Source organism: Corythoichthys intestinalis, chromosome 1, assembly GCF_030265065.1.
Source record: "Corythoichthys intestinalis isolate RoL2023-P3 chromosome 1, ASM3026506v1, whole genome shotgun sequence".
Taxonomy (NCBI): domain Eukaryota; kingdom Metazoa; phylum Chordata; class Actinopteri; order Syngnathiformes; family Syngnathidae; genus Corythoichthys; species Corythoichthys intestinalis.
The window spans coordinates 37,526,029-37,539,958 of record NC_080395.1 but is presented as its reverse complement, the minus strand read 5'-3'; the positions used below and the strand labels follow the sequence as shown (position 1 = coordinate 37,539,958).

General features: G+C 38.6%; 1 protein-coding gene across 2 annotated transcripts in view; it reads right to left on the bottom strand.

Moving 5' to 3' along the window:
• Nucleotides 1–1,257: 1,257 nt before the first annotated feature.
• supv3l1 (SUV3-like helicase) overlaps nt 1,258–13,930 on the bottom strand; it is a 33,232-nt gene continuing 20,559 nt past the window's right edge. Inside the window, exons 13-17 of one of the 2 annotated variants that reach the window (XM_057847694.1) lie at nt 8,535–8,634; nt 8,390–8,470; nt 8,131–8,307; nt 6,928–7,076; nt 1,258–5,371 (exon numbers count right to left, since the gene is read on the bottom strand). In XM_057847694.1, coding sequence (XP_057703677.1) covers nt 5,008–5,371; nt 6,928–7,076; nt 8,131–8,307; nt 8,390–8,470; nt 8,535–8,634 — 871 coding nt within the window. In that variant the 3' untranslated portion in view covers nt 1,258–5,007. The remainder of the gene's footprint in view (nt 5,372–6,927; nt 7,077–8,130; nt 8,308–8,389; nt 8,471–8,534; nt 8,635–13,930) is intronic. The other variant, XM_057847685.1, reaches the window with a different exon arrangement.

The following is a 13,930-nucleotide window of genomic DNA, read 5'->3' as shown; positions in this document are numbered from 1 at the left end:
AGCGACATGCACTGACAAATGTGTTTTTGCTCGCATTTTACAAAGCTAAACATACACGTTCAATGAGGTCTTATGAGGAGGACATCCCACTTTTAAAAAGGCTTGGAGTTAATGTGGGAGCCGCATAATGCCCTTTATTTTGAATTGGTGCTTTTATGTTTATTTCTTTACATTTCACTTCAAAGTAATGGCAATTTTGTTGTGCCAGTTGATGTTAATCAAGCATTAACCGTTAATATAATTAATCAAAGTTAATTGGCTCTAAGTAAAGCTTGTCATAAATTTATCACATCAGGTGGGTCGGCTCTCAAGCTCAATGAGGACCAAGTCACATCTCCAGGTCCTCCTCTGAGAACCTGGGCAAAAAAATTATGTGCACCCCTGATTATATTATATTATATTATATTAAGGGCTGTCAAAGTTATTGCGTTAACGGGCGGTAATTAATTTTTTTCATTAATCACGTTAAAATATTTGACGCAATTAACGCATATGCCCCGCTCAAACAGATTAAAATGACAGCAGTGTCATGTCCAATTGTTACTTGTGTTTTTTGTCTCCCTCTGCTGGCGCTTGGGTGCGACTGATTTTATGCACCATGAGCATTGTGTAATTCTTGACATCAACAATGGTGAGCTACTAGTTAATTTTTTTGATTGAAAATTTTACCAATTTTATTAAAACGAAAACATTAAGAGGGGTTTTAACATAAAATTTCTATAATTTGTACTAAAATCTATCTTTTAAGAACTACAAGTCATTCTATCCAGGGATTGCTTTGACAGAATATTAATGTTAATGCCATCTTGTTGATTTATTGTAAACAAATACAGTACTTATGTACAGTATGTTGAATGTATATATCCGTCTTGTGTCTTATCTTTCCATTCCAACAATAATTTACAGAAAAATAAGGCATATTTTAGAGATGGTTGAATTGCAATACGATTAATTTTTAAGCTGTGATTAACTCGCTTAAAAATTTTAATCGTTTGACAGCCCTAATTATATTATATTATACTATATTATATTATATCATTTTTATTTTATTTACTTTGGTTCCATGAAGAATCCAGAAAGGGTTATTTGATTGTGGCTTTCTGAAAAACAATACATTTTTACATTTAGGCACTCCTGCAATCGTCACACTTTTTCTGTTACAAACTGACCCCGGCCCCTCATCAGAGAAGAGAAGGGTTATGTGGCCCTCACAGGAAAAGGTTTGGGGACCCCTGCTCTATACGGTTCACCAATCTCTCCGTTCTTGCAATAAATACAGTGCCGAGGTTTTGAGCAATAATTACAAAACGTCGCTATATTTAGTAAATATACTGCGGAAAAGGGATCTTTCACAAAGCAGGTTATCAGGATCATACAAACGCAGTATTTTTTAAGTCAAAATTGCTCAAGTGTCCTCATATCGTTCAATACCAAACAGTACAAATAATGTTCAAAGCCATAAAAAAATTATTACCACAGAATATTCAGCAAATATTTATAACTATGAAAAAAGTTACAATTTATGGGAATATTGAGACTTCAAAGACCCCAGATTTCGGACGACAAGGAAAAGTTTTTGCTTATCAGTATATGGGGTGGGACTACTAAAAAAATTTAGTGTGGACTTAAAAGAATGTACATATATGGGTCAATTTAAGAAACTATATAAAGATATGATTTTCAAAAATATAAAAATGAGGCAGATATGGATAACAACTTGTGTAATTGTAACACACATTGTGATATGGGATATTCGGTTTTAGAGATGTCCCGATCGATCGGCATCGATCAGGTCCGATCCCGTCATTTTCAAAGTATCGGCAAAAAAATATCGGACATTCCTTTTTAAAATTTTTTATTATTTTTTTAAAATAAAATCGTTTTCTAATTGTATTTAACGTTACCGACAAAATGTCTTACACTAATCTAGAGTCTTTAGTCTTTGGCTTAAACTAGGGCTATCAAATGTATCGCGTTAACGGCGGTAATAACTTTTAAATATTTAACGCAATTAATTCATGCGCTGCACTACCCACTCACACATTGTCGCGTTCAATCTATAATGGCACCGTTTTACATATACATAGAATTAAAAGGCAACGTTAAATGAGTAGAGAGAATTTTGGCAGCCTTTAAAGCTTTTTTTTAGATGGTTAAAGCCTTACAATCCCTGTCTCAACAATTAGACATATCGGGGAAAGCAATGTGGGGAAGAAAGGTAGTAGTTGATCTTTTTCTTAACACCCTATTTTATTTCCCAACGCAGAGAAGATATATCAATTGGTACCACTACGCACAGTCATGGTTGCACTTCCCATCATGCATTTGGGCAGAAGTTAAATGGCTACAGTATCATTTACTGAAAGCTCAACAAATACACTAGATGGCAATATTTAGTCACAATATACAAAGTCACAAGTCTTTCTATCCGTGGATCCCTCTCACAGAAAGAATGTTAATAATGTAAATGCCATCTTGAGGCTTTATTGTCATAATAAACGAATACAGTACTTATGTACTGTATGTTGAATGTATATATTCGTCCGAGTTTTATTCATTTTTTCTTAATGCATTGCCAAAATGTATCTGATCGGGGAAGATTATCGGGAATGATTGGAATTGAATCGGGAGCAAAAAAAAAGCAATCGGATCGGGAAATATCGGGATCGGCAGATAGTCAAAACTAAAACGATCGGGATCGGATCGGAGCAAAAAAACATGATCGGGACAACCCTATTCGGTTTATTTATTTATGTTTTCTGGGCTTGATTTATTAGTGTTAGATAAGAATGTATATGTTTAAATGTAAGGACTGGAACTGATATGTCAGAACTTGAGGACAAGGGGTGGGAGTAAATAAGTTACTTCTTCTCACTCCTTTTTGAATACTCAAAATCAGTTCTTTTGATTACGGTCACTTATTATACCTATGTATTGAATATTCGAAATAAACATGTTCAATCAATCTAATCCATTTTTTATAACTGCTAGTCTTCAATTTAATGGGAGCAACAACTGGTTTGCTCAGTGGAAGGTTGACTTGCACTTGGTATGAGGGAATAAAACAGACCAATGGGCAGGGTGGTCTAAAATTTTGATCTATCTACAGTCGCCGCAAATATTGCAGGAGACCTACTGGAGCCCGCATGGATGAGATTCACTCAGAGAACAGTGAAGTTTGGTGGTGGCAAAATCATGGTCTGGGGTTACATCCAGTATGGGGGTGTGCGAGAGATCTGCAAAATAATCCAGAGGTATAAAGATATTGCAAAACATAATACAGAAATTTTAGTTTCCCACATTGATTTCAGCATGTTGTCCGGTGTTCCCCCGAGCTAATGGAGAGGCACTGTTTAGTTTAAGTGACTAGCACTGTCTAGTGTTGAAGCTGGGAAGCGCGACAATATCAACTGAACTCAAAGCTTCTGATGTGGGCTGTATTCAGTATTTTCATAATTTGCTGCCAGTCAATAAAAAAATGATTTGTGGGCCGCAGTTGGCCCACGGGTCGTAGTTAAGAGACCACTACCTTTATACATCTGTGTCTCAAAAAACAATGTTTATCAGTTGGACATATCAAGTTTAGAAATACATTGTCAGTTCTGGTCATACTCAAAACCTGTCAGATTGATGGATGGGCGACCAGTGCACTTAATTTTAGGAAAAGTGGAAAACAACTGTTTTTTTTGTTAAGCTCAGAGCCATTCCGACATCGTTTATGCGCAGAGAATGTTGCAAAATTCAAGATGTCATTACTGAACTACAAGATCCAATCTCTGGAGAAATGTTTTGCTTTCGATCCCGTGGATCACGTCCTGTTTATATTGAGTGACTTAACCTACTTATTTTGCAGGTTTAAGGGTAACGTCTAGAGGGCGAATGATTACGCATCAGAAGAAAGAATTAAAAAAATAAAATAAAATAAATTACCGTAATTTTCAGACTATAAACCGCTACTTTTTTCCCCTCATTTTGAATCCTGCAGCTTATAGTCCAGTGCGGTTTATATGTTGATTTATTTGGGTTAATAGGTAACACTTTGACAGCGGCGTCATAGGACTGTCATAAGACCCTTATAATTATGACACAATCATGGCCATTACTGAATTCTTATGACAGATGTCATTCAGTGTCATCCAGCAAGTTATGTCAGTAACTCCATTTATGTCCAGCTCAGATCTTTTACATTCAAAAGTGAGATAATTTGCCAGATGACACCAAAATACATCTGTTATAAGCATTTATTAATGCACATGACAGTCTTATTGCGCCACTGTCAAATGAAGTGTTACCAAATACCGTAACTAGCACTTAATGAAACAACTGGAACAGTAACTGAATAATTAACACAGAACATGAATTTCGATTGTTATCTACATCTCTAGCGCTGCAATGTATGCTAGGAGGCATGTTCGATGACAACCATGTTGACAGCAGGTGGCAGCAGAGGCTGACTGTCTCCCCCAAGGGAGCAGTGGTAGCCAAATGAAGTTTCTTCAGCTTTGCAAACAACTGGTTCAAAGCTTCATGGTGGTTCTTGGTCTAATGAGTCTTATGATGACGCTGTCAAACAGTGTTACCTGTTAATATCTTTTGAGGGAAAACATTCCATAATAAAATGAGAACAGCTGCGGTTTATCTATGAAAAGATGCCGTTTTCGTGTCAAATTTGGTGGATTGCGGCCTATAGTGAGGTGCGCCTTTTGGTCCGAAAATTATGGTATTAAACTTTTTTTCCCCCCACTAGGGTACACATGACAAAGGTGTTCTGTTTAACTTGAACTGAAAACTGAAATTAGGAAGAAATGTCTTGCTGGTCAAACAGACCATGAAAAGCATACTGTATCTACATAGAAAACAATACTTTTAATACATTTTTCTAAATATTGCATTTTTTCATGATCATTTAATTCACTATTTTTCTATCAAGTAGAGGAAAGCAAAAAAAATATATACTGTATATATATATATTGCAAGCAGTCCAGACCACATGATGTCATTGATGGTTCATTTCCTCTTTTTTCTCTTGTCTTTGTTGGTGTTAACATTCAACTCAAAACGATTTGTGGACTCCTCCTGTCCTTTGGACCACTCCCTCTGCAGCTGCTGCAGCATCTCTGACGTCAAGAGTCCGTCTCGCACCAGGCGGTCTGCTAAAGAGCTGTCCGCGGTCTGCAGAAAGCGTGTGGAAGCGACACCCGACGAACGGCCGACGTGGCTTTTCGGCGTCTGGAGCGGGCTAGTGATGGCCAGGTCCGTAGCTCGAATTAGACGCGTGATGTTTCGGACGCCCTCCTGGATGGTGGCGTCTAGTTCTCGTTGAATTTCCCGGACGAGGGCGGTGTCGGGAAACATGTCCATGAAACGGTAACTAGAAGAGAGACACCACTGACTGAAAGGCTAAGTGGTTAAATTGATTAGAAACTATATATGCTTTCTGGAAAATGCTAAATATTTATTCCTAGAATTTGTTGTATGTGGTGCCACAGGTGCAGTCGCAATTTCGTCCAACATCGCCCTCTGCTGTTGTCTAGGAATACCTTGATTCGTCAACTAATCACCAATTCATCGATTATGTAATTAACCCTTTAACACCTAAGCCTATTTTGGCTGAATTTGCATGCATTTGATGTTGCCTTTATATTTTAAAGAAAAAAATGTTTACAATGGCCAAGTTGGGTCCCTTTTTTCAGGGCACCTTGAACTTCATGTCCAAACTGTTGTTTTCTTCACTGACCAATTATAATCCACATTTTGGCATAAAGCCAAAAAAGCGGACCAGAATAGTCAGAGCCTGGAATTTTTTCAAGGAAAATATGGAGGGTGCCACTGTGTATACTCTTAGCTAAGCTGAGCTCGCATACCACGGTAGCACTTCGGCTATGAACGAACACTTGAAGCGCCGTCACCCAAGTATAATTTTCGAAGACAACAAGAAACAACAAGCTAGCGGATTGTAAATCCATACAACTTTCTAACGATTTTTTAAAATGGAAGTTACCGTTATGTGCGTCGTATCAACGTGCAATTTTATTTAATAAAATAATCAATATATATAATTATATATATATTTTTAATTATTATTAAATTTATTAGGATCATGGAAGCTCCCACTCGGGGAAAATATATACATATATCCTGTATATACATAATATAATAAAAATATACATGGAAACAGCACTGGCCTGCTTACTTGTAATCCATGATATAACGTTAGTTACTTTATATTATAAAGTATCATTGTGTATATACATATAGTAGTATACTATAAAATTAATACTATATATTTAATTTTTGTTACTGTGAGTATGTGTGCCTCTCATTCAAAATAATTGTGGTAATATTTCAGTGTGCCCTCCACTTTATCTATTGATAAGTTGAACAGTTTTTCCCCTCCCCCAAAAATGCGGAATGCACACCAGAAAAAGCACCTGAACTCACACAAAGTATTCTGAAAATGGTTGTCCGGGACATTGCAATTCATTTTAACATTTAGAACAATATAGACAATGGCATACCACAAAAAGAGTAAGAATTGTTTTGACTCCTATTAAAGAGGAAAGATTATCCTATTAAATTATTAATTAAATTATCCTAGATCCTATTAAAGATCTCAGTGTTTCCGTTTACATTTTTTTGCACTAGTTAATGCCGGCAGCATTTGACCTCATTGTTTGTGATTTATTATTGATATTTATGTTATTTATCTATATATCAATAAAGAATGGAGGTGTTCCAAAATGTTTTTGTGAATTAATAAGCTTCAACAAAAATTTCATTATTAAAGTAGATTTTTTTTTTTTTTTAATATTACATTAGTCGACTAATCGTAAAAATAGTCGGCTGACTAATCGGGAGGAAGTTAGTCGTTTGGGACAGCCCTAAATGAAACCATTTTGATTTCACGTCATCAGCCATCTTAGTTACCTTAACCATAGGTAAAGATCCAACACGTCGTGAACGGCCTCCAGATGAACCAGGTCTTTTATGTTTTTGGGCGGGGCCAGAGGCCAGTTGACATGGCGACAGATCCAGTCGAAAGTCAAGGGCTCGTCTCGGCTAAACTGACGGGTGAACTAAAAAAAAATGTACAAGAAGCTGAATCAGTGCAGTGGCTGTGCGATTCTTACAATATGGCTAGGTTCATACTACAGGTCTTAATGCACGAATCCGATTTTTTCGTGTTTTTCCGACTCGAGTCAGGCATTAACTTGACAATCTGAACGGGAACGAAGTCGGGACGAAGTCGCATAGAAGTGGACCATTTCAAGTCCGATTTGAGTCACTTTCGTATGTGGTTCAAATCCGATCTGGGCCACATTTTTTCAGAACGTGACTGGTGGTCTTAACTGTCAAGACTCCCAAATCGGAATTCATGCAGCAATTACGTCAGCAAAGCGCAAGAGGCACGGAGGACGGCAGCCATGTAGGCATTAGCGCCTAGCCTGAACTCTCCTTTTAAGCACAAAGCGGGCTTGACCACAGTCATAAAAAAATAAAATGAAGAAAAGAATAAGCCTTACAATTTCCGATTTTCATTCTGTGCGCCGATTGAGCAGTATTTCATTATTGCACATGGCCGAGTCGAGGCAAACTGACGCACCCACGTCATTTCACGCACACACGTCAAGGCTCATGTGTGTGCGTGTATGTGTTCTATCCGTCCATATAAACTTTGAAAATAAGACTAAACGGGGATTATTAATGTCTTATCTCTCCAAGAGTCCTCTTTTTGGAAATCAAAATATGATCACTCTGGAATGACATACAGCTAGCATGTGTAATTTGTTTTGATGCTTCTGCACATGCGGGTCTCTTTGCTGAGTGCATCTCGGACTGCGAATTAGTGCGCATGCGTAATACTTGAACGGTCACAATGGACAAAGGCAGTCTGAACGGGCACGCCAAAAAACGGCTATGACAAAAAATCGGATTTGTGCATTTAAACCTGTAGTATGAACCTAGCCTATGTGACATTAACCCGTCATTTAACTCATTGCTTGCCACTGACGGTGCTAGTTGTCGATTCATTTTGAATGAAAGGGCTAGAGTCGTCAATGGCACTGAAACATGAGCATTCACAGCAAGTCTTTCCGGCTAAAGAGAATTGGAAGTCCATAGGGGTCCTACCTTTAAGAAAGATGTGCACACAAAAGGCTGCTTTTTGTTGATGGGAGCTGTGCAGAAAACGTAGCGTGACCTCAGGTTGAGTGGGATGTGCTGAATCATGTCAGCCAGGAATTTGAAGTCGTCGATGTTGCAGACGAAATAGAGACCGTCCACCTGGGAGAGGCTGACAAAAATGTCCTGAAGCAAACAAACAATCAAACAAGAAAAATGAATACAGACGTCATTTCACAAAATATGAATCACTTGTTTCATAACTCACAACGAGGTTAGAGAGAGTCGCATCAGGCAGATGATAAGCAAACATTTCAATCTGCTCTGCGGTGGGATGAAGACCAGCAGTCTGAAAAGGAAGTTTTATTGTCACTTAACCAATTCTGATCATCTCTAACTTTCGGCATAACAACCTCAATGGGCTCCACAGTGTGACTGAGAATCTCCTTTAGGACTGGAAGATCATCTCTGTGCATGGTGGTGACCTGTCCTTCTTTGAACTTGGAAGAGAACCTGGAGAAACGACAATGTGAAAAGGTATCATCTGAGAGAAGAGTTAAAAAATATATATTAAAAAAAACATATCTAACAGGTGTCTCAAACCTGTGGCCAACAGGACAATCCTTAACATCTAAGTTATGTGTTTGTGCAGCCCACACCATTGCACTGATTTTTATACATCACTTCCAGTACAGTTCAGGCTCTTAAGTTTTCAGCTGTGTTTGTCAAAACTCAAGAAGTTGGCCAAAGTGAATGGAAAAAAAAAAAAAAGGTAATTGACATTGATAGGGAAAGACGACACCTCGTATGTATGACCTTCAAGTAAAAGCCGGTTACTCAAAGCATTTAAGAATGCAAATTTTGAATTTCTTTTACCTCTGATAATGGAGAAAATGTTAAAATACAAAAAAAATGACAACACTTACGGGCGCAGCCATTTTGTGATGTCAGTTATACACGTTCTCAATAATACACTCAAGCATATGTTGTACGTGTAATAATTAGGGTTGTTCCGATCATGTTTTTTTGCTCCCGATCCAATCCTGATCTTTTTAGTTTGAGTATCTGTCGATCCCGATATTTCCCGAGCCGATTCCCGATTCAATTCCAATCATTCCCGATAAGTTTTCCCGATCATATACATTTTGGCAATGCACTAAGAAAAAAATTAATAAAACTCGGACAAATATATACATTCAAGATACAGTACATAAGTACTGTATTTGTTTATTATGACAATAAATCCTCAAGATGGCATTTACATTATTAACATTCTTTCTGTGAGATGGATCCACGGATAGAAAGACTTGTGACTTTATATAGGGAATAAATATTGCCATCTAGTGTATTTGTTGAGCTTTCAGTAAATGATACTGTAGCCATTCCCAAATGCATGATGGGAAGTGGAACCATGACTGTGCGCAGTGCTACCAATTGATATATCTTCTCTGCGTTGGGAAATAACATAAGGTGTTACGAAAAAGATCAATTGCTACCTTGCTTCCCCACATTGCTTCCAATGATATTTCTAATCATAGGGAGAGGGATTGTAAGGCTTTAGCTAATTAAAAAAAGGCTCCAAAGGCTGCCAAAATTCACTCTACTAATTTTAGGCTGCCTTTTATCTCTCATATAGGTAAAATGGCGCCATTACAGATTGAGCGCGACAAATGAGTGGGTCGTGCAACGCATGCATTAATTGCGTTAAATATTTTAACGCGTTACATTTTTTAAAAAATTAATTACCGCCGATATCGGGATAAATTTGATAACCCTACCTTAAGCCTAAACTAAAGACTCTGGATGAGTCATTATGTCTGTAACGTTAAATACAAAATGGAAAATGAATGAATGAATGAATATATATTTAAAAAAGGCATGGCAGATATTTTTTTGCTGATTCCGATACTTGAAAATGACGTGATCGGACCCGATCGATCGGGTCCGATCACGTCATTTTCATCTCTAGTAATAATGGGTATTAATGACAGAGGTAAGGAGGAAGGGCAAAAAATTTGGGATATTCACATTTGATCAGCTAATATAGTACCGATTAATCAAATTTCAGCTCCCAAATCCAATGGCGGAGCGGGCACCACGAGTCCTGGCCACCCCATTGGCCACCCCGTATGGACTCCAACCCGATCCAACCACCGCATCATAGCTGTCACCGACGTGCGGAACTTTGCGACGGCACTATCGGACACTTAAGATAAGTATCACACCCTACTGAGTTATGCTTTTGCGTAATGCCTACACCGTCAATGAGCATTCGATAGTTCTGCGGTAAGGGAACGCGTTGCTCTGTAATTCACCGCAAAGCCACAAGAGGAGTGTGGTGATGTGTTTGTACGGTTTGGGACTTGTCGACTTCCTGTAGTTTTCTTCCATCTACATAACAATGCGAACGGAGTTGAAACGTTTGAATGTGGATCTTCAGCTCATCAACATTGAACAACAAATGTTGATCATACAAATGTTGAGGCGCAGGCGATGCAGATGACGGTTGCGGAGGTGGTCTGTCCGACTGTTGATGCCGCACAGAGACTTGCAGTCACATTACGAATTCTAGTCTCAGGTGGAAGCCAGCAAGCTGTGGCGACTAATAATAGGGAAATTGACCAGCATCTTTGTCTGTTCATGTTTAAAAGTAAGATAACTCCCCCAAATAAGTTATATCAAACATAATATGTCAGTTTGATATGATGGCAAAGTATCAAACTGACATTTATTAAAATTGACAGTCCAACAATGTCAGTTGTCATTCGAAAATTTTGGGGCTGTTAATTTCATTAACTGTATTAATATTCTGCATTTAGCATTGGTGTGTTAGGTCAGAGCAGACAGAAAAAGATGAAGAGAAAGACAGCCGACATAGTTCCCTTTTGTTTATCCTGTCTGTTAAACAAATCATGCAGAAACTGTTATAAAACCTTTTGGAAAAATATGCACCTTAAAATCTGACACTTCAATTTTTAGATGTTAGTGAAATACCTAATCAGCAGGCAGACTCTGATAATGAGGGAGAGGAGCCCCCACTGCCCGGTGGACCAATATGACCTCCGGGTATAGTAACGCCTGATAATTCATGAATAGGTCTAATTCAGTCATATAAACATCTCAGTCTGTATCAGTTATATAAATGGTCACAAGTCTATTACTTTTTTCAGCAGAATGAAGGGACTAGATCCTCTTTAGATCATTAGATGTAGAATGGAACAATAGTACACTTTTTGCGTGATCTTGATTATTAATCTGGTCTGAAATGTAATAATTGAGGTTCCTTTTTTTTTTTTTTTTTTTTAAATAAACATATCCAAATCAAGAACTGATGGACCGGTCCAGCCACATCTGAAGCTGTATCCTAGACAGTGTTGGGCACGTTACTTTAAAAAAGTAATTAGTTACATTACTCACTACTTCTTTCAAAAAGTAACTGAGTTAGTAACTGAATTACTCTATAGTAAAAGTAACTAGTTACCAGGGAAAGTAACTATTTCCGTTACTTTAACAAGAACTTGTTGTATGTCAAAGAATTTGAAATTTTCTGAGCAGTATTTGAGTCAGTGGAATAGAGAAGAACAGACAGGTAGTTAACTTGTTAGGTGCTTCAGCAGATTTGAATTGCTTACCACAGATGTCGACAAAAGCTTTGCCCTGGGACATAAATTACACATTACATGCTGGTTCTTTCCTTTAATTTCGACAAACTTGAAATAGTGTCTATACCTCCACCTCTTAAAGGACAATTTTTCTTCTGAATGCTCTGCCATCCCGACCCTGTGCATCTGTTTTGCGTGTGTGTGTTTGCCGCACGCGCTGTTCCGGTTTGCTTGTGAAATCACCGGCTCTGATTGGCTTATCACGACACATGACTCTAACCCTCAGCCAATCACAATCACTTCCATCGCATCTCTCGAGGGGCTGCATTCAGGTAGGCTCGTTTCCCGACAATTCACGTCACCTTCATGCCGGTAACACACTAGAAACGTCAACGTCGCGTCAACGATCCCGCCGCGATAACGCACCAGTGACGCTCGGCGTCAATTTCCATAGGACGCGTTTCACGAGCAGCGCGTCTGTGGAGCGGCTCGATCGGTTCACGCAAGGATTGCAAGATCGCGTGAGAATTGCGGGTATTTAAAGGTAATAAAACAACAACACTTTGACTTTCAGACCCCGCGTATTGGCCAGCTTTCTTTTTGAAAGAAAGAAGAAAAAAGAAGTCATGTGCTAAAGCAAAAAGCAATCCCAATGACAAAGATTTTAACATGTATCTTACAAATTAAATGCCTCAATCAATTTCTTTCTTATGAACATTTTTCTAAGCTTTATTGAGGTTTTTTCTCAAGTTAAAGCACCACGCAGAAATTAATAAATTTAATTGTGTAGCAGGATTTGTGTATTATTTGTGTTTTAGCTCATTTCAATTTATTTTATTTATATAGTAAGTTACGATTGCATAATATTTTGAAAATCGACCGGATCCACCGTATTTTTACACGAGTGACTTCCGGCCTGCCCGATCCTACCTAGTAGTATTGACCCAGGGGGGCCGGGTCTCGCGTAAAAAACTAACTCTGCTGTTCTTTTCGCGTGCGTCGCGTTTAGCGCTTCTGGGACGCGTCCAACACGCGACCGCACTGCGACTGGTGTGCATTGGCTGATTGACTTGAACGGCCGCGTTTCACTGCGTTATCGCGGCGGGATCGTTGACGCGACGTTGACGTTTCTAGTGTGTTACCGGCGTCAAAGCGTCTGCCGGCCTAAAGATGGAAGCAGAATTATTGCTGGCTGACAGTGGGAGATGAGAACGAGGCTAGCATCAGGTGTAGCAAACACAGAAACGTTACCAAACTTTGGAAAGCATTGTCTAATTGAATGAGCAGGGACAAACAGCTTGGAGTCAGAAGTACGTGCGCTATTCTCGAACCTGAACGCACCCAAAATCTTGGATGACAAATCAACAGAGCAGAGAGTCGACTCGACACGGCTGGTAGTTTCTTCAATTTATTCAGAGTAAGTAACGCACCGCTTTTGACCGTCAGTAACGGTAACGGCATTGTAACGGCGGAAAAAGTAATTAGTTAGATTACCCCGTTACTGAAAAATAACGCCGTTACGTAACGGCGTTATTTATAACGGCGTTACTCCCAACACTGATCCTAGAACACTCCAAAGTGACAGAAGGAGAAACTTTCAAGCCTCGTGGTACCATAAACACTCATAGCTTGAATACTCGCAGAGCCAAGACTATGCATACTGTTTTGCCTGCAGGTATTTTGGCCTCCCTAACATAGTCAGCATTTACTTCAGTGTGGGTTTCACCATCGATGATGATAGACTGAGCTATCTGGGTGTTTGAGTATGGAGTCCAGGTGAGCAAAGTCGCTGGACATCAAAGACTTTGTAAATCGCCTTAGTGCAAACCACCACAATCGCAGAATACAGCTGTTGTGAGAGGAATGATAAAATATTTTATATGTCAGATAAAATTCTTCCAGTCATGTATTTTTAACAGAAAGCTGCACTTCAGGTTTTCATATATTTTGCATGAGTATTTCACTTTTGTATGTTCTTTGTAATGCACTTTTGAGCGTTTTGTATATAGTTATATAGTGTCATTTGTAACTTACATTTTGCTGGCCATTATTTATAAGTTTGTGTATATACCTTGTTCAGGCTATAATAAAAAGCTATTTTTCCTAATCATGTTTGTGTATTCCTAACTAGACTGAGTTCAGAGTAATCACTAGATGCTGAGCTGAACATCGCCCCAATCCTTTCAGCACAGTATGCAGCACTTTGT